Raw genomic sequence first — 20858 nt, forward strand, 5'->3', positions numbered from 1 at the left:
AAGAGTCTCTTGGACTTTCGTGCCCTGGCTGGCTTTGAAGTGCTATCCTCAGATCTCAATCTCCTGAATAGCTAGGATTAAAGGCGTGAGCTACTGGTGCCTGGCTAAACACATCTAGTCTTAAAGATACTTCCCTCCCTCCCTCTCTCTCTTTCTCTCTCTCTTTCTCTGTCTCTCTCTCTCTTCTCAAAGCCCAATGTGAGTCCACACGTCTGTCTATCTATGCCTTGGTGAGTCCAGTGAGCAGCGTGAGCTGAGCGTATAGCAGCACTTGGCTTTCCTGTCTCTCTCCTCCGGCTCCGTGCTCCTGATGATGGAGGCCTGGGAACTGCCCTGGCATCTGAGACCCCCAGGTGCCTCAGTGGAGGTGCCTGAGTCTCCCCAAGTGGGCTGGGGTTGGGGTGGGGAAAGGGGCTGGAGGAGGACTTGAATCAACTGCCTGTATCTGAGCACCACACCAAGAAGTGGGAGGTGGTGGGGCCCACTTGGGGCTCCACACTTGGCAAGGGGAGATGCTGAGGGCTGGCGTGAAGGACACCTCCAGCTCCACAGCCGTACGGAGGGGACGCCCTTCACACGGGGATTTGCTTCCTTTGAAAGGAAGGAAGTGGGATTCTGTAGAGACAACCTCGGTTCTATCCTTTCTCACGAGGAGGGCTGGAGCCACGGCCTGCCCGGCGAGAGAACACAGCCTTCTGCTGGGATGAGCCAATGCAGGGACTCTAGGTGACAACAGGAAATCTCTGTCTCGAGTGGCCTCTCGGACATCATCGTGGCTTCGCTTTTCAGAGAGAAGAAAATGCAGGGCAGGGCTCAGATCCTGAGAAGAAAGAACGAAATAAAATTAAAGGTCCAGTCCTGGAAGCTTCATTCCTACATGAAACCTCCGATGGAGCAACACAGACAGATATGCGAGGCGCCCTGGGCTCTCAGACAGATATGCGAGGCGCCCTGGGCTCTCAGACAGATATGCGAGGCGCCCTGGGCTCTCGCCGCGCCAGAACACAGCCACCTGCTCAGCCGGGCAGGAGCCAGGGGAGGAGGCGTGGAAATTCCCCAGGGCTTCCGGATGCTCTGGCCCCCGGGGCTGCCCCTCTGGGCTGAGTCGATTGGGTCTGGGCTTTTTAAAATTCAAAACAAACCAGCAGCAAACAACATTTGCTGTTTTTTTTTTTTCCCCGTCCCCAGGCTGGTCAGCCCCGTGGCCAGGTTGCCCCTGACAACGACACATTTGGGGTTGTGGACTTCTCTGGGTCTTTGTTCCTCATCTGTGCTGTGGGCATGGGAGAAGGGCAAGGTCATTTCCAGCTTCCTAGGCTGGGAGGCCAAAGCCACACCTCATGGCCCCTCTCTGGCCCTTTTATTCCCGCCGGGCATCTCCCAGAGAGAAGAAAAGCATCTGTGTTGTGGTTTCCCAGGGCTTCCTGGTAACCCGTGGGGACAGCGGCTGACTGCCGCAGCCCTGGCTACTGCTGGTCATTTGGCCTTCACAGTTGGGGACCCTCATCTAGGCTTCCCCAAACCATGCCAACCCTACTGCCACCCTGTCTCTGTTCCTGCAAACTTCTGACCCATCATCTGCCCACCCCCAAGGGTCAGCGTGTGGCCAATGGGAAGGAGAATTCCAGCCACTTTTCTGGGCCAGAAACCAATAACAAAGTAGGAGCACCTCTCTTCTCCAGCTGCATTTGTATGGGGAGAGCATTGGAGGCGTGGGTTGCTATGGTGACCTGTGACTCTTGAGCCTTCATCAGGCTGAGAAGCCCCCAAGCAAACCCAGCCCTGCAGCTCAACCAGCCTTTGCTCACTAGCGCCCTCCCAAGGCCTGGGCAGGACTCTGCTCACTCTGGCTCCCTGAACCAAGGGTTCTAGGGGGCTCATGGCTAGTCCTCTGCTATAAGTAGGAGCTATTGATTCTGTTGTTACTTCACAAAAGATGAGGCAAGCAGCTTCCCAGTCCTTGGCCTCCCAGGTCCCAGAGGCACCCATAAAAAATAAAAGGAAAGAATAAGGAAGTTGGGGGACATAGCGACCTCACAAACATAATGTGGCAACCAAGGGAATCTGTGGTTCAGTGGACCTAGAATTTGAATAGAAGCTGGGTGCTAGTGGTTTATGTCTGTAATCCTAGCTACTCAGGAGGCTGAGATCTGAGGACAGTGGTTCAAAGCCACTCCAGGCTGGAAAGTCAGTGAGACTCTTATCTCCAATTAAGAACACACACACACACACACACACACACACACACACACACACACACACACACACACACACACACACACACACACACACACACACACACACGCCAGAACGGAGCTGTGGCTCAAAGTGGTAGAACGCTAGCCTTGAGCAAAAGAGCTCAGGGATAGCACCTAGGACCTGAATTCAAGCCCCATGACTACCAAAAAAAAAAAAAAAAGAATTTGAACAGAAATCTCCATGAAATCTCTATGGAATTTCATGGCTGGAAACATCTAAAGATGTCTCCTCTCACTGCACCCTCCTACCCCAAGATGCTCCGTGCTGGCTGACATAGCTGAGGTGGAAGGCCAAAATCCTCTGCCTGGCCTCCACGTGGCTCCATGGGCTCCCTCACAATATGGCGGCCTCATCCTTGTCACCTTTTCTATCCGGTGTCTTAGGGCTTCAGAAGTGAAGCACCCAGGCCCATTGCCTTTGCTGCCTGATCTTTGGATACCACATTATTTAATTTCTACCACTTTCTATTGGTTACAAGAAAGACACAAGCCCTTGGGATTCAAGGGGAAAGAATAGAGGCCCCATGGCTGACTGGGAGCAATGGTGGAATGGGAGATCTGACACACTGCCTCTGGCTTTGCTCCCTATTTGGCCAGCTGCACAGACAGGCTTGTCCTGCTGTTCAGGCTCTTTCCATGCCCACAGAGAGGAATGGGGGCCGGGCGGGGGCTGTACCCTCTGCCTTCTTTACTGTAGCTGGGCAAGTTCAGGGTGAACTAGGACCCAAAGGGCCACTTGGTTTAATGAGGATCTGGGCTGCCTGACCTGGCTTGATTCCTGCACGATTCATGGTTGTTCGTGAAGGTCTGATGTTTCTTGGCTCTTGATTTGTGGTTTGGGAATAAGGAGAGCCAGACAGAGCCTCACCCTGGAGCCAAGCAGCGTGGGGCCTGGAGAGAACCCCAGAAACACACACTTGCTTATGGACAGCCTGACCTCTGAAACTGTGGTCTAGAGACACTGATGCAGAGCCTTCAGCCTTTGCTTGTAAGGGGAAGGCTCTCCTTTCTCTCTCTCTCTCTCTCTCTCTCTCTCTCTCTCTCTCTCTCTCTCTCTCTCTCTCTCTCTCTCTCTCTCTCTCTCTCTCTCTCTCTCTTTCTGTGGTGTGTGTGTCCCTCAGCACGGGCTGGAAAGGTTTTATTTTGAAGGCTAATTTTTGTGTGGCTGACATAAATGCCCACCAACACTACCCTGCTTGCTTGCCTCAGTGGCTGAGTTCTGAGACGTTGTAGTGGTAATGGCATGAAGATTAGCATGTCCCCTACCACCACCCCCAGATGTGAAAATTGGGGCTCTTGAACCTCCACCTTTTGACCAGACTTACATAAACAGGAGAAGTGTTCACCAGATTTCTAGATTCTCCTCTTGTATATCAGACCTCCCTCCCCCCAAGGCCCTCCAGGTCCTACCTGGGCTTATTCCTGGCCACAAGACCCCATTCTATAGAGACATGGGAGCACACAGGCATGTGTGTGCACACATAAACACGCTCATGTACACAGACACATATGCACACACATCACCAGTCTTCACAAGCCTGTGTTATACGTGGAAAAGGCAGTTACCTTTAAGGTTCTCTATTACCCAAGGAATGCAAGATATCCAACTAGAAAGTTCCAAGAAGAAAGTCTGCTCCTCCCTCCCCACCTCAGCCAGCCCGGGACCCATGGGGGGCCACTTCCTGTCAGCCCTCTGGGTTGTCTGTACAGTATTTGCATCCATCCACAGCTGCTCCTTCCTCTGATGAGATCCTACGTGGGAATATTTGGTCAAATAAAGGTATCCAGCCCACAGACTCCCCTCAGAGGGCCCAGAAGCCCAGGGACTGGCCTGGTCTGGTGGACATCTGAACCAGGCCCAACTGGCTGGAGGTCAGGGGCCCAGGTGGCTGCACACCGGCGCCCCCTGGCTGCAGATGAGGGAATTGCTCCTGAAGGCCCACCCCTTGGAAGCAGGGAGCAGATGCTGGGGGGCCTTTGGGGTGGGGGTGTGGGCACAGACTCCCCGCTTCCTCTAGGCTCTAGGGAGGCAGCGGGACACTTGTATTCTGGCGAACAGCAGGTCTTCGTGACCATGTCCCTGTGGGTGGCTTCTGTGGGAGATGCAGGGCCCAGCCCCAAACCTTTCTTCTGCAGAGGCCCCACCATGGCTGTCTGGAGTTGGAGACCGGAGGTGGGTTGAGGCCCCTCGGACAGAGTCGGGGCAGGGGCTCAGGCCGGGGTCTCCAGATGAGGGGCTCTCGTAACTCTCTTCAGTCTTTTGGTCTCTGTGTAACCCCCCAAAAAGAAGATTTGAGACAAATCCTGGACATTGGCCAAGCACAAATCTCTGCTCTCAGCTCAGGGCTCCAAGGCTCCTGCAATGACATCCATCATGGAGGAGTTTGCATTGAGAAAGGCACAGGGTTTGAGACTTTCCAGAAGATTCTACCTTTTCCAAGCAGCAGCCTAACTTACATGTGGGAATGTTGGACTCCTGCTTGATACTTACTATGAAGACATTTACTTCTCTATTCACTTGTAGCACCTGGGAGAATGCATCTTCGCTAGTGCATGCACAGGAAATGTACAGTTTCCCCAGGATCAAAGACATAAGGGGAGCCACCAGGTTAATACACAGTTGAGATTTTGATAGATATAGCCCCAACCCCAGGGCCTTTGCACATGCAAGCCCTTCTACTTGGTGCGCTGAGATTTGCACACAAATGTTGCTTTTGCAAACAGTCTCTCCCATGCAGGCCTTCCCCAGCCCCAGCCAAATGCAACCCTGTGGTCTTCAGCTACCAAGAATTCCTGACTTCATTGCTTGGCTGCTCTTCATTTCGTTTGCATCCACATTTCCACTGCCACCCACTAAAAACAGAGATTTACTTTTTTTTTTTTTTGGGTCCGGTCGTGGGGCCTGGACTCTGGGCCTGGGCGCTGTCCCTTAGCTCTTCAGCTCAAGGCTAGCACTCTACCACTTGAGCCACAGCGCCACTTCTGGCTTTTTTCTTTTTTTGCTTATGTGGTGCTGAGGAATCGAACCCAGGGCCTCATGCATGCAAGGCAAGCGCTCTACCACTGAGCCACCTTCCCAGCCCTTATTTACTTATCTTTAAGTAGTTGTATGAAGAGGTTTCAACTCAACATGTCAGTATACGAATACAACGCATCTCGATCAATTTATGTACTTATTTTTGTGCCAGTACTGGTGCTTGAGCTCAGAGTCTTCGCACTCAAGGCTGGCACTCTACCACTTGAGACATAGCTCTGCTTCTAGAGTTTTGCTGGTTAATCGGAAATAAGAGTCTTGTGGATTTGTCTGCCTAAACTGGCTTCAAACCTAGCTCCAAAGATCTCAGGTTCCAGAACAGCTAGGATTACAGGTGTGAGCCACTAGCACCCACTTTTGTTTTTTATTCTTTGTGGTACTGGATCTCTAGGGCTTTGTACACGCTAGGCCCTCTAGCCCTCTATTACTTGAGCTATGCCCCCAGTTCTCTTTTGTTTTTGAGATAAGGCCTTGCCAACTTTGCTGGGGATTGCCTTGAACTCAGATCCTCCTACTTGTCTTCAAGTAGCTGGGATTACAGGTGTTCACTACCATGCCCAGAAATGCAGAAATTCTTGTCTGTGTGGTTATCACTGTGTTGTGCTGTTGCACAGCCGGACGCCTGGCAGGTATTCAAGAAATAATTGCTGGTCTTTCTGTATCACGAGGGGAGTAGATGCTATTTTACTGCTGTCTTTATGGCTATTTTCTAATCTCAAGCTTAACCTGTTGCTTAAGGGCCTGGCCTTGTTTCTCTGTAACTCAGCGATTGCTTATTGCCAGTTATGCATTTTCCCACCAGGTCTTTTTTTCTTCTTCTTTTTTATCGGAGGACATAAATTCACCTCCTATTTCTGTTGTAATTTCCCTTCCCCCCTCAACTGATTGTCCCACTTTTGGACTTTGTGGTCATATTCTTATTCAGGTTTTTGAAGTTATCTTGTGACTAGGCTTGAAACTGGGGCTTCACGCTCTTGCTCAGCATTTTTTGCTCAAGATCGGTGCTCCGCCATTTGAACTATGCCTCCAGATCAGCATTTCTTTGTTAGTCCTTTGTAGATAGAACCTTTTTTTTTTTTTTGCTGCTCTTATGTCCTGTGTCTTGAACTCAGGGCCTGGGTGTTGTCCCTGAGTGCCTCTTTGTATTTGAGGCTAGCATTCTACCACGTGAGCCACAGCACCACTTCCAGCTTTTCCTGAGTAGTTTAATGGAAATGAGAGCCTCACGGACTTTTCTGCCCAGGCTGGCTTTGAACCTCAGTCCTCAGGTCTTAGCTTCCTGAGTAGCTAGCATTACAGGTGTGAACTACTGGTACCTGGCTAGAAATAGAATCTTAAGGACTTTTTCTGTCCTGGCTAGCTTTGAACCTCGATCCTCAGGTCTCAGCCTCCTGAGTAGCTAAGATGACAGACAGGCGTGAGCCACCTACACCCAGCCTACTTTTCTAATTTGTACATAGTTGATTAGCCATTTCCTGTGTGGTTTCTAACCGTGGGCTGTAACCAGGCCCTGCTCAGTGAGGCTTCCAACACTGGCCTGGGCCTGGGGTTAAGGCTGAGCCCGTGGGCTGGAGGAGGTGTGGCGAGGGTGGGCAGAGCGCTCTGCTCTGGGACACAGGCTGCAGACATTGAAGCAGAGGGAGGCCAGGCCTGGTTTGGACTTGGGGTTGACTGGGTACTGGGGAGAGAGAAGGAGAGGGACCAGGGCATGCAGAAGCAGGGAAGGCAGCAGCGGACACTGACCCTATTCCCCACGATCTAGGCCTATGGCTGACAGGGCAGCAGCCTCTGCACAGGGAAATGGTTACATGCAGCTGGCAGGTTCCCTAGGGGCCCACACCTGTACTATTGTCACAGGACTGGACAGACAGACGCCGTGATTTTATTCTTGAGGTTCGGTTTATTTGCAGATAAAAAGACTTACATCTGTGCCAGCACACACTAGTGAATGATGAGTTCATTTCTTTTTAAAAAAATACATTTTTATTAGTGCCAGTACTGGGGCTTGAACTCAGGGCCTGGGCTTTGTCCCTTAACTTTTTCACGCAGTGCTGGTGCTCTGATATACTTGAGCCACCACTCCATTTCCAGTTTTTTTTTCTGGTGGTTAATTGAAGAGAAGAGTCTCATGGATTTTTTTCTTGCCTAGGCTGGCTTCAAACCACTATCCATAGGATCTCAGCATCCTGAGAAGTCAGGCTAACAAGCGTGAGCCCCGGGGGCCCGGCAGAGAATCGTAAGTTTGTTGTTAGGCAAACGTGATTTCAACACAAGCTGCGGGAGGGTCTCAAATTCAACTTGTTTTAGGCAGAGCAGAGTCAGATGGTTAAGTCTTGGCAAAGATGCGCATGTGTGAGCCCACAATGTATAAAAAGTCCTCTGTTTAGCCATACATCACTGCTAACAATTTCACTTTTCACTGCTGTCCATATGGGCCAACCATGTTTAGCAACATCCATAATTTGGTTTAAGTCCCCGGACGCTGAGATTTTTCCCAACCAGAGGCCTAAACCACCGAGATACTACCTAATTTGTGAAAGCGATAAACAAGATTATGATGTACAAACAAACAGAGCTTGTGCTCCAACTGCATCGATGTTTATTTGACCAAGCTATAAACACAGGCCCTTTCTCTCGTCCTGCGGATTGGCTTTCTCCTTCCTTTTGTCGGGGGAGAAGAATGTAAGGCGAGTGGCTACCTTGAGCCCGGCTTTCCGGATCTCGCTCTTAAAGGAACTCATTCATTCCCCCCCCCACACACACACACATACACCCCAGCCTAGATTGTACCCTGCTTCTGGCTCAGGATCCTTCTAGGAGTTTCTCACACTGAGGCTTTTCTGAGGGGGAGATATCTGATCTCAGCTTCCCCAAGCTGGGCCCCCCTGCTCCAGATACCCGGGGGGCTTGTGAAACGTTCCGAGTCTGCGATTCTAGGGGTGAGGGGAGTATAGGGGTCACAGCCCTGCATTTACCCTGCCCTGATGTGCTCCCCAACTGGAAATTTCTAGTGTAATTCCATCTGAGGCTTATGATTAAAACAGGGCAGGCCCATTATGCCAAGAAGACCCTGTGGGCAGTGGGGGGGTACCCCTTCCCCTGCCCCCTGGAAACCCACAGAGGAGGAAAGAGGAGGAGCCCCCTGACCAGCCCTGTTGTAAAGCCTGCAGCAGGGACTCAGGTATTCAGCTAATTCCGTCCTGCGGAATCTGAGAACACCCCAACCCCTCCACCAGCCATAACTGCCCAGCCCTTTTGAGCAGCTGGGGTTTGGCAAAGAACTCCATCCATCTTGCTGGCTCTTTCCAGGGCTTGTAGTGGCTGGGGGCCAACCCCAGGGTCAGGCAGTCCTACTGAAGGTCTATCTGTACACACTACCTCCTCTTGCGCGTAGCCTCCAGCCTGCCCAGTTCCTCGTAGGACTGGTAGAAAATGTCAAACTCCTTGGCACCCCAGCCCCTCCACACAGCCAGGCACCACTCGCTCGCCTCGTTCTCGAAGCAGCACACCACTGTTTCCTTTGAGATCACCGCGGCGTCCACCAGCACCCTGTGGAGAAAAGGGGGAGCCTGAGAACCTGCAGGGGTCTCCACGGGGTCAGGGCTGGTGAAGGTGTGCATCCCAGCCTTCTTGAATGCCCCTTCATTTATACTTGATTCATGTGTGTGTGTGTGTGTGTGTGTGTGTGTGTGTGTGTGTGCATGTGTGCATTCATTTTCTCACTTGGCTTTTCCACTGAAGGCTGGCCATTCTCTCACTTACTTGAACCACAGCTCTACCTCCAGTTTTTGATGGTTGATTGGGGATAAGAGTCCCATGGACTTTTCTGCCTGGTCTGGCTTTGAACCACAAGCCTCAGATCTCAGCCTCTTGAGTAGCTGGTGTGAGCCACCAGGACTTGGCTTTTCTGGTTTTGTTTTCTCTTTATTCCCCAAAGTCAGGTTTTGCCAAAAGTCAGGCACATGGAATATAGGGAGGAAAGCTGGGAAAGGCAGAATCTGGCAAAGTTACACAGTGGCACAGAGAGAGGAGAGGCCACAAGTCCGTGCCTGGGTCACCAGCCTGGTGGTGACATGACTAGGGTCTGGAGGCTGCTGGGAGCCACCTGCTTTGGCCTCAGAATGTGCCATAAGATCATGTAGTCCAGAGCCTCAAGAAGAACATGGCAGTGCTGGGCTGCGGCCCAGTGGCTTCACTGTCCAGTAGAGTGACCATGTTTCCCCAGCGTGGGAGAACGAAGGCAAGGGAAGCAAGTGAACGGACGAGCTGAAACTTGGCCTTCAAAGAGTGTTCCAGATGATGCCCGTGAACTTGGACAGACATCTTTGGCTCTTTGTGAGACTTTAGAAAGCCTCGTCTGTGCTGGGTGCTGCCGGCTCACGCCTGTCATCCTAGCTACTCAGGAGGCTGAGATCCAAAGATCAGGGTTCAAAGCCAGCCTGGGCAAAAAAGTCTGTGAGACTCTTTATCTCCAGTGAACCACCAGAAAACTGAAAGTGGTGCTGTGGCTCAAGTGATAGAGCACTAGGCTTGAGCAAAGGAACTCAGGGACAGCGCCCAGGCCCTGAGTTCAAGCCCCATGACCGACCAAAAACAAAACAAACAAACAAAAAAAGGCCACACAACAAAAATACTGGAAAAGAAAGCCTCATCAGTAGGCTGGACCAGTCAAGAGGAAGCAGGCCATGCATTTGGGGCTCTGTGGACTCACTTGAGCCCAACAAACCTGACCTGCAAGCCAGGAATCCCTTGGGTTCAAGGCTGCCAGGTATAAACTCAGTTGGGGCTCGAGATCAACCCTGGAACTCATTCCTGGCATTGCTCTCCTCCACATCCTGGCTGGGCCATCCTGCCCAGATGTCTCCAGTGTAGAGAATGGCACAACTCCCAAGATTACCCACCCAGGGGAAGGAGGTGTGCCTGTGTTGGGGGGAGGGGGACCTTATCTGCAGCTCTACAGGCCCCAGAAGGGCCCTCTTGCTAGAAGGATTGTGAATCACCTCCAGGTTGAAGTTGGACTTTGCCCAGAAGAGCGCCCTCTACAGGACACTTGGTCCATGGTCCATGGACAGCCACAGAGCTGAGCAACTGGGTCAGGGCAGAGGCCTCCTACAGCTGGTATTTGCTGAGCCCCCTAGGACCTGTGTGGAGGAACCCAAACCTTGTTCCTGCTTTCCCCCATGGCCACCCTCTCAATGTTATTTGTTTGGGTAAGTGACAACAGGGTTCCAGGGTCATTGGGTTCTAGGTTGTTCTGCTGGGCCCCACAGGAATGGCTCCCTCCAGCTTACCCATGTGGAGTCAACTCTCGGGCTTTTAAAACGGCGATGACTCGGCCCCGCTGGGCACCGGACTCCTTCTCCATGCTGATGACAATGATATCGCCGCCTCGCCTGAGGAATCAACACGGAGAAGGGGGAGTGATGGGCGGGTGGCCCACTGCACCCTGATGGGCTGGAGCTGGCTGGTGGAAAGACAGGCCACGCGTGTGCGAGTTCCACCACAGACTGAGTTGGCAGAGAGCAGAGGAGGCAGATTGTGACTTTCCTGGCCAGGAGCCCAATGCCAAGGTGATGGTGGGACTTTCCTGCTCAGCCTGGAACCACAAACTGTGTTCCTTAGATCTCAGCCTCCTGAGTAGCTAGGATTCCAGCATGACCACCAGTGCCCGGCCTGCATGTTGATCCTCAAGGAAACCCTCGGGTTCTGTGGCAGCTAGAGGCCTGGCCGGCCATGCTGAGAGACTCACCTGGGGATCCAAATGAGGTCTCGCACAGCTAGAACTTTCACGGCCTGCAGGTGCTGGCTGAATGTCTCCCCGTCCAGGGGGCTGAGGTCCGGGTCGGATCTGTCGGAGATGACCCCGGGCTCCGGCATCCTGTCTGAGTCCTCATAGTCAGTGGAGAAGGGCACACTGGAACCACTGGCTGGGGAATTGGGGCAGCTGGAGAGGGACCTGGTGGCTGGGTGGGGTGGGGATGAGGAGTAGGAGGACATGGAGCAGTAGTCGGTGAGCGAGTCCTGGTGGCTCAGGATCTGGGTCCCCAGCTCCTTGCTGTAGATGATGCTCACGTCAGCAATGGGGTCCCCCTCGGTTTCCTTGGAGCTGGGGGTGTGGCCTCCCGGGGACTCTGCGCCTACCAGTTGCACAGGAAACACGTCTCGGAGGGGACTAGGGTCCCCGCAGAAGTACTGAGCGCACAGGTGATAGGTGGCTGCGTGGTACATCACCAAGGCATTGGCCTTGTCATCCAGGCACCAGACGACCTCCTCCCCGCGGCAGTCGGAGCCGCAGGTGATGGCGGTGACCACCGAGGGGGCCGTGTAGGGCTCCAGCCGCCTGCGGATGTCCAGTGTCCCGCAGTCGATCACCAGCAGGCCGGGCCCGTTGCTGTACCAGACCTCGGCGCCGCTGTTGGCCACCTCCATGGCGCTCACCGGGTATGGGTTCTGCCGGGCGTCGGAGTCGGCGATGCGGAACTTGGTCCGGTTGGCCGTGTGGGAGCACAGGTAGGAGCAGCTATCCCTCGGGGCGCCCCGCGCCACGGGAAACACCGCTACCAGGCCATCTGCCAGGCCTGCCAGCACCAGGAAGGAGTTCTGTGGGGAGAAACAGAGTCACGGGGGGGATGCCACACGCATCCTCGCCATGCCCCTAGAAAACTGGCACTGCCAACCTGTGCCTCCTAGACAGGGCCACCCTGCCCTCTGGGTTCAAGGTGAGGGGTGTGGAGTGACAGCCACAGCACCAAACAAAGGCGCAGCTGCCACAGGCCCTGCCTCCACTAGGCTGGCTTTGTCCTCTCTCCCTCTCCCCAGCCGTGACTGTATCAGGATCCATGGTGGGGTGTCCTCACTGTCCGTATGAGGTGGCTTGCTCCATGAAAGCAGGGGGCAGGAACCTAGCCACTCGGGAGGCTGTGATCTGAGGATCTGGTTTTATTTTTGGTTAGTCGTGAGGTTTGAACTCTGGGCCTGGGCGCTGTCCCTCAGCTCTTCAGCTCAAGGCCAGTGCTCTACCACTTGAGCCACAGAGCCACTTCCAGCATTTTCTGTGTATGTGGTACTGAGGAATTGAACCCAGGGCCTCTATGCATGCGAGGCAAGCACTCTACCACCGAGCCACCTTCCCAGCCCGAGGATCTGGGTTTGAAGCCAGCCTAGGACAAGAAAGTCTGTGGGACTCTTATCTCCACTTAACCACCAAAATGCTGGACGTGGAGCTGTGGTTCAAATGGTAGAGCCATCAGCCTTGAGCAGAAAAGCCTCAGGGACAGGGGCCAGTCTCTGAATTGAAGCCTCAATAGTGGCACACACACACATGCTCACACACACACATGCACACACACATGCTCACACACACATGCACACACACACATGCTCACACACACATGCACACACACATGCACGCACACACACTCCATCTTCAGAAAGCAGCCAAGGCACGCAGGCTTGGATCTCTATCTGGAGTTCTGGGTCAGCCTGGCCTGCGTGCGTGGTGAGTGCCACGTCCTGGCTGGGTGTTAGTCTGCAAGTGCAAACACGCAGGGGTCTGTCCGGTAGGACCGTGGGCTGGGCGGGCTGGGAGGGGGGCGGACACGGGTGTGGGAGCCCCTGCACAGAGCCGGCTTTATTTATTTCCCCCCCCCATCATGCTGGAGGTGGTGCCCTGGCTTGGGGCACGGGCGGTGATGCGATATCCTTCAATACCGCTTTGTGTCCTGCCCCCTCGCCCGCACTCCGGTGCAGGCCGGTTCCCGCTGCCCAGCCCCACGCGAGAGTCATCAATGGCTCTAAGGTTTGTTTCATACCTGTGCTGTGCTCTCTTTCTATTAAAAAGAGAGGAAACCGGAGCAGAATGGAGAGAAGAGTTTGGGTGTTTTGTGTCAGGGTCTTTGTGTGTGTGTGTGTGTGTGTGTGTGTGTGTGTGTGTGTGTGTGTGTGTGTGTGTCTAAAGCTTGAACACTCAGGGCCTGGGCAGTGTCCCTAAGCTTTTTTTTTTTTAACTCAAGGGTGGTGGTGCTCTACTACTTGAGCCACAATCCTACTTCCAGCTTTTGGGTGCTTCATTGGAGATAAAAGTTTCATAGATTTTGCTGCTTCGAACTGTGATCCTCAGATCTCAGCCTCCTGAATAGCTAGGATTACAGGTGTGAGCAACCATACACCTGACTATCAAGCTCTTACTAATGCCTGCAAACTCCACATGCATGAGCCTAAAGCTCTGGTTAGGTTAGGTCCTGAGTTCCAGTTCATGATCGCTCATGATCCTCATTTTGGAGCTGAGCAGTGGCAGGGGCTGGGACGGAGTCAATACTCTAATACACCCCTTACACACCTAGTGTGCCTGCGGCTGGAACAAACAGGTGGGCAGGCAGGTGAGCAGGCAGGAACAGCCAGGGCTGCCTGAGTACAACCTGCAACCTGGGTTAAAGGGCAGCAAAGCCTGGGAAAATAAGCAGTAGTTATGGCCTTTAATCCTGAGAATTGAGTGTGTGTGTGTGTGTGTGTGTGTGTGTGTGTGTGTGTGTGTGTGTGTGTTGGGCTAGTGGAGGCCAGTGTTAAGGCCTCAGATCAGGAAGAGGCCCAGTTGTGAGGTAAGATGGGGTCCGCCCTGGGGACACCCCTGTGCAGCCAGGCTGAGATCCAGTCAGTGAGTCCTTGAGAGGTGGCATTACCCTATTCATCAGAAGTCGGCCCTGGCAGAGCCTGGAGACTGAGAGGCTGGGGCTGAGGTGGGGGCTGAGGCCGGGGCAGCTGGGGAAGAAAGGCCTAATGGCCCCGCTCATCCACCCCTCGGGCACCAATGCACGCTGCAACCCGAGAAGGGGTTGTGCTGTTTGCTCACGGGCAGGAGCTGTTCTGCAGGAAGGAAATGCACGACCTGGCCAGAGAGCCTAAGAGGGTGTGGCTCTCCTGTCCCCAGCCCCAAACAACTTGCAAGTAGGGAAAGAGGGGTTCAGAAAGCCGCACACCTGCCTTCCCCGCCTCACCTTTTTAATGACAGGTACAGCCAAGAAGCAGGTGACAATGGCCGGCGTGTCCAAGGCTTGCTGCGGTGTGCTCAGTGGGCACATGCCTTTGAGGCTGTAAATGTAGATTTTCTGATCCTGCAGAGGCAGAGAAACGCATTATAAGGACAGGGGAGAAAGTGGCTGGCGCTCCTACTGGGGTGCACACAGATGGGGGTCCCCCTTTGTGCCTCAAAAAAGAACATGGATGAAGGGACTGGGCATGGTGATGCTTGCCTGCAATCCCAGCAACTTGGAAGGTGATGGTAGGAGGATCAAGGTCCAAGGTTAGCGCCAGCAAAAGGAGCCCGAGACTCTATGTCAAAAATAGAACTAAGCTGGGCGCTGCTGGTTCATCCCTGTAATTCTAGCATGCTCGGGAGGCTGAGATCTGAGGATGGTGGTTCAAAGCTAGCCCAGGCAGGAATCTCCGGGAAACTCTTTGTCTCCAATTTATCACCAAAAAGCCACCAGAAGTAGAGCTGGGCTCAAGTGGTAAAAGTGTTAGCTTTGAATGAAAAAGCTAAGGGATAGCATCCAGGCTCTGAGTTCAAATCCCAGTACTGCCACACACACACACAAAATAAACAAATAAAAGGCTAGAAGCTGTCTTCTGAGAAATCCAGAGAGGAATGTAAATGCTCAGAAGTTATGGGTAGGAGAGAGACGGAGACAATCTTTCTTTCTTTCGAATAAATCTATCTTTCTTTAGAAGCATGGTTCAAATATACATATATATGTATATACATGTCAGAAATCACAGAAGGATTATAAGAATTTATTCTAAGAAAATATGTTGTGGTTCAAACCTTTTATTCTAGCTACTTGGGAGGTCGACTGATGAATCCTGGTTCAAGGCCAATCCTGGCATAAAAATTCAGGAGACTCCATCTGAACCCATGGCTGGGCCCAGGGGTGTGTGCCTGGCATCCCAGCCATACAGGGAAGACAGATAGGAAGATCACAGTCCAGGCCAGCCCAAGCGCCAAGTAAGGCCTTGCCTCAAAACAAAAGGGGGCTACTGGAGTAGCTCAAGTGGTAGGGCATCTGCTTAGCAAGTCTGAGGCCTTGAGTTCAAATCCCAGGGCTAAAAAGACAGTTCCAAATAGTTTTCTCTGGGTAACAGATTATGGATACTTCTATTTTTCTTCTAGAGGATTCTATGTTTGTTTGTTTTCACATTTCTCTGAAGAACAGGAATACATAAACTAATCAATTGGAAAGCTGGCATCCGTGTTTCTTCTGTATGGGCTTTGTTGTTGTTTGTACTTGTTGTTTTGTAGCACTAGGATTTGAACTCATGGCCTTGTGCTTGAGAGGCAAGAACTGTACCACTTGAGCCCCAACCTCAGCCCTTTTACTCTTAGGATTTTTGTTTTGTTTTTGTTTTGGGCTGGTGCTGAACTCAGGACCTGCGTGCTGTCCCTGAGCTTTTTTCATTCATGGCCAGCATTTTTACCACTTGAGCCACAGCTCCACTTTTGGCTTTTTGGTGATTCACTGGGGATAAGACTCTCATGGAGTTTCCTGCCTCCATTAGCTTTAAATCACGATCCTCAGATCTCAGCCTCCTGAGTAGCGAGGGTGACAAGCATAAGCCACTGGCGCCTGGCTCTTTGACTTCAGATGACTTCCTGGATGTAAAGACACAAAGGTCTTCAGAGCTGAGAACTGGTGCTGTGTGGATCCAGAATGTGCCAGGAAATCAAGACCCAGTGGCACTACCCACTGGGGTTCCTGTCCTTGGAGAATCTCCTGCCTCTCTGAACCCTGAATCCAGCCGCCTGCCACTGAAGGCCAGACCAGGAGCAGGAGAGGCTGAACACCCCAGGAGACCTGTCACTGCCTTACCAGGCTGATGACTGTTTTGGGGATCACCCAGGATGCTTTGAGAGGCAGGCCTGCTTGGATACCCCACAGATTTACAAATTTGGTCCCTCTGGGGGGCCACTCCCTGGTGTTGGGGTCAGGGGTCAGCGGTTACCTCAGTGGCCGTCCATAGAGTGTTCTGCACCTTGAGCTGACAGCTCAGCTTCATGCCGGGACAGGTCATCCGCTGCACTTCTAGAAGGCCCTTCTCTGTGTTCACCACGGTGTAATTCCTACAGTAAGGGTCCTGAGGTCAGCGTTCCCCCAGGACCTGGGGGAAAGCTCTCAGAGGAGGAGAGGAGGTAGCAGTCACAAAGCAGGACCTTGCTATGTTCTCAGAGTCAAGCACCATTCACCACGTTCATTACGTTCCTTCCGCCTGCTGGGCACGCGTGAATTTTGCACACAGAGAAGAAAATTCCACTAGGGACAAAAAGCATCTTGATGGACACTGGCGGCTCAAACCTATCCTTCTGGCTGATACTCTGAGACTGAGATCTGAGGGTCGAAGTTCAAAGCCAGTCCGGGCAGGAAAGCCTGTGAGACTTTTATCTCCAATGAACCACCAGAAAACCGGAAGTGGCGCTGTGGCTCAAAGAGGTAGAGCACCAGCCTTGAGCAAAAGAGTTCAGGGACAGCACCCAAGCCCTGAGTTCAAACCCTGGTACCGACAAAAAAAACCAAAAAGATGCAACAAGAAGGGCCCTCATATTGTCCTAAAAGAAATACCCACATTACTTGACTTATGTAACTGTAAACCCTCTGTACATCACCTTCATAATAACAATTTTCAAAAAGGGAGAGGGTATCACACATGCTTGGCTTGCTTGCTCAGCTGGAGTGTACCACTTAAGCCATGCCTCCAGTCTAGCTTTTTGCTGAATCATTGGAAATAAAGTCTCTCTTCAAGCACTTATCAGCCCAGACTGGCTTTGAACTGCCATCTTCCTGAGTAGCTAGGATTATAGGCGTGAACCACCAGCCCTGAATTCATCCAAGGCTTTCTGTCCTAATCCCACCCCAGATACAAGCATGGCGGGGCAGGGCAGGCCTGGGGTGGTTACCTGGACTCTTCTTTTCCATCCCAGAACACCACCGTGTACTCCTGGCCCTGAGATGAGAAGAAGGCTGTCTGTGTCCCGCAGGGCAGCAGGTACTTGAAGGTGGCGAAGGTGGGGTCCTTCATTTGACTCACCACAGACAGGGCCAGCGGGCGCTGTGGGAGGGAAGGGCAGCACTTGGCTAGGCACACCTGTGCTGGTTTCAAACCTGAGATCAGCTGTCTCAACCCAGAAGTAAGAAACTTGGAGAATCGGCTCTCTCAGGGCCAGATCCTAATAAGAGGCCTGAAAGATTTGACCAACCCCCTCTCCCCCACAAACTCCAAGCCCATCCAGGGCCCTGGGCTTGAGCCTGGCTGGTCAGGTTAGCCTTCACTCCAAGTATTCTACCTCAAGCCCCAAAATTTTATGGCAAAGAATTTTTCTCAGCCCCTATTTCATACCAAGACATTAAATGATCTGATTTAATAGGTCTTTTTTATTGTTGTTGTTGTTGTTATGTCCATATGAGACTTGAACTCAGGGCCTGGCTGTTGTCTCTTAGCTCTTTTTACTCAAGACTGGCACTCTACCACTTGAGCCACAGTGGTTTTCTGGTAGTTAACTGGAGATGAAAGTCTCATGGACTTTCCTACCTGGACTGGCTTTCAACTATGATCCTCAGATCTCAGCCTCCTGAATAGCTAGGATTTCAGGTGTGAGCCATAGGTACCTGACTGATAAGTTAACCATGAAATTAGGGGCCTCTCCCATACAAAGGAGCTTTTTTTTTTTTTTTGGTCCGATCGTGGGGCCTGAACTCAGGGCCTGGGCACTATCCCTTAGCTCTTCAGCTCAAGGCTAGGGCTCTACCACCTGAGCCACAGCGCCATTTCCAGCTTTTTTTTCTTTTTGCTTATGTGGTGCTGAGGAATCAAACCCAGGGCCTCAGGCATGCAAGGCAAGCGCTCAACCACTGAGCCACCTTCCCAGCCCAAACAAAGGAGCTTTAACCCTATAACTTTTGCTTTATGCATGAAAATTTCCCCATTGTCTTGTCTTGTTTTTTCTTTCTTTCCCTTCTTTCCTTCCTTCCTTCTTTCCTTCCTTCCTTCCTTCCTTCCTTCCTTCCTTCCTTCCTTCCTTCCTTCCTTCCTTCCTTCCTTCCTTCCTTCCTTCCTTGCCTCTCTCTCTCTTCTTTCTTTTTTGTTGTGAGACTGGGACTCCGTACTTGGTACTGACTTGGTACCTGACACTTTGCTCATTGGCTGGTGTTCTACCAACTGAGCCATGCCTCCAAACCCTTTCCCCATTGTCTTAGATATACTCTCTCTGTTCTTGCACAAGGACTAGAAAGGCACTCGTGGACATGTCAGCCTTGCGAACATTTCAGATTTTCAATTTTCAGATGCTAAACTAGTAAAGTCTATACAAATATTCTACAATCTGAAAAGCTCAGAAATCAGAAACTCTTCTGATCTAAAGTAGAAAGGTACACAGCTTTTACTTTGCCTGCTTGAGAAAGTGACACCAAAGTTGGGGAAGAAAAGTTCACTTTCCCAGAGATTCACACACAAAGATAACAGCACTGGCTATGAGAGAGGCACTCATTCTCTATCTAGACAATGTGAGCAGAGGTTGACCAGTTGTTCTTAGTCAAGGGTAGGTGTGCAAATACACGTGTACAAACACACACAGGTGCATGCAAATACACGTATGCACACACACACACAGCCTCCAGCCCAAGGGCAGCCCATGTACCTTCTCAGGCTTCGTGTCCCAGCACTCTATCATGAGTGCCTGCAGGCGGTGGAACTGCACTTCCTCTGGCTGCCCGAGAACCGGGCGGATGCCCTTGGACAGCTTCTTGGCGATCTGAAGCTGGTGGTGGCCTAGTGCGGGACGCTGTCCTGACAGCAGCTCGTATAGCACCATTCCATAGGAGAACATATCTACCTGGGCAGAGAAGTGAGCCAAGTCAGGTCCCCTGCTCCCCTGCCAGGGCCCTGTGGCTTTGGCAAGCTGACCTTGAGGTGGAGGGAGCGGAGAGACACAACTAAGTAAGGAAACATGAGCCTTGCCCAAAGGGGAACCATGGTCAGCCCATCTGCCAATCCATCCATCCATCCATCCATCCATCCATCCATCCATCCATCCATCCGTCTATCTATTCACCCACCCATCCACTCATCTGACTACTTTCTCTTCTGTTCATTTATCTACCTATCTATTTCTCCATCTTTTTAGCCACCTATTTTTTGGACCAGATATTCTATCTAGTTAACTATCTACTTATACTATATCTACATCTATCCATCCAGTTATCATCTGCCCATCCATCCATCCATCCATCCATCCATCCATCCATCCATCCATCCATCCATCCATCCATCTGACTCCCTGTCCTTCTGTCTACTTCTCTAGCCATACTTCCCTTCATCTCTCTAGCCATCCATTCCTTCTGGCTAGTTATTCTGCCCAGTTATAAAAATCCATTTTGTCATCCACCCATCTATCTGAATACTTCCATTCTTCCATGTCTAGCCATCCATCCTTCAACTTGCCGCTCTATCCAGTTGTCCATTCACCCACCCATTCATCTGTTTGACCACCTGCATTTGGTCTACTTCCCCATTCATTTTCCTATGCTTTTTTCTTTCTATTCACTCACCCATCCATCTGACTGCTTACCTACTGCCCATTTACCCATCATCCCTCCCATCCATCCATCCATCCATCCTTCCATCCATCCACCCTCTGTTCCTATTTGGCCCATCAAATGTTATAGTGGAATCCAAGCCAGACCCATCTCTGTCTTGAATTGTTCACAGCTAGAATCACCACCCCCACTCTTTACTGAGCACAGAAGAGAGAGCAAAGTGTGCGTGTATAGGGAGTTGTGCTCAGAAGGCTCGGGTGCTGCCATTACTGCTTGGCTGGCTTCAGGTGGGAGCTGGGTTCCCATTCTGAGGCACTGGGCTTGGGGGCGATGAGCTGAGCAGATACCTTCTCATCATACACGATGCGAGGCCTGATCTCCGGGGCCTGGTAGCCGGGAGTGCCCTCCACACCCAGGGCTCCCTCATGAAATGACTGGCGTGAGATGCCATAGTCAGACAGCTTGATGTTAACGTGTTCCTTGACGTCCAGGGACCACACCAGGATGTTGTCTGACTTTAGGTCGCAGAAGATGATATTCTTCTTGTGCAAATAAGCCAGGCCGGAGGCAATCTGGTAGGCTATTTTTTGAGTAAGCATGTGTCTCAGGGGCATAAAGGAAGCATCTTGCAAGGGAAAAACAACATCAGTGTTCTAATTTACCGAATTTTCAACTGTGATCAAATCAAATTCACAATACAGCATCGTGTCTCCCATTCTTTCCTGCTTGTTTGGATCGGGTATGGCCCACCTGGTAAAAGTGTTAGTCTCCTGCCTGTGTCACTATTAGGAAGTAGTGGAACCTTTAAGGGGTGGGGCCTAGTAGGAGGAAGTGAGGCCATTGGGGGTGTGGCCTTGAAGGGGATATGGGGACCCAGCCCCTCCTCTCTCTCCTTCTGCTTCCTGGCTGTCATGCATGACACGAGCAGCATTTTCTGCCATAACATTCTGTGCCACCTCAGGCCCAAAGCAACAAGGTACAGGAACT

At 51.8% G+C, this 20858-nt stretch overlaps 1 protein-coding gene across 4 annotated transcripts in view; it reads right to left on the reverse strand.

The window, feature by feature from the left end:
- Positions 1-7874: 7874 nt before the first annotated feature.
- The window catches only part of Lrrk1 (leucine rich repeat kinase 1), a 67793-nt gene continuing 54809 nt past the window's right edge, over positions 7875-20858 (reverse strand). For all 4 annotated transcript variants that reach the window (XM_070043137.1, XM_070043138.1, XM_070043141.1 and 1 more), the window contains 8 exons: positions 20219-20496; positions 18974-19168; positions 17237-17388; positions 16288-16405; positions 14286-14402; positions 11042-11892; positions 10584-10685; positions 7875-8841 (listed from right to left, as the gene is read on the reverse strand). In XM_070043137.1, the coding sequence (XP_069899238.1) occupies positions 8667-8841; positions 10584-10685; positions 11042-11892; positions 14286-14402; positions 16288-16405; positions 17237-17388; positions 18974-19168; positions 20219-20496 (1988 nt within the window). In that variant the 3' untranslated portion in view covers positions 7875-8666. The remainder of the gene's footprint in view (positions 8842-10583; positions 10686-11041; positions 11893-14285; positions 14403-16287; positions 16406-17236; positions 17389-18973; positions 19169-20218; positions 20497-20858) is intronic.

The sequence above is a fragment of the Dipodomys merriami genome, unplaced genomic scaffold, assembly GCF_024711535.1.
Source record: "Dipodomys merriami isolate MVZ:Mamm:240054 unplaced genomic scaffold, mDipMer1.0.p SCAF_33, whole genome shotgun sequence".
Classification (NCBI taxonomy): domain Eukaryota; kingdom Metazoa; phylum Chordata; class Mammalia; order Rodentia; family Heteromyidae; genus Dipodomys; species Dipodomys merriami.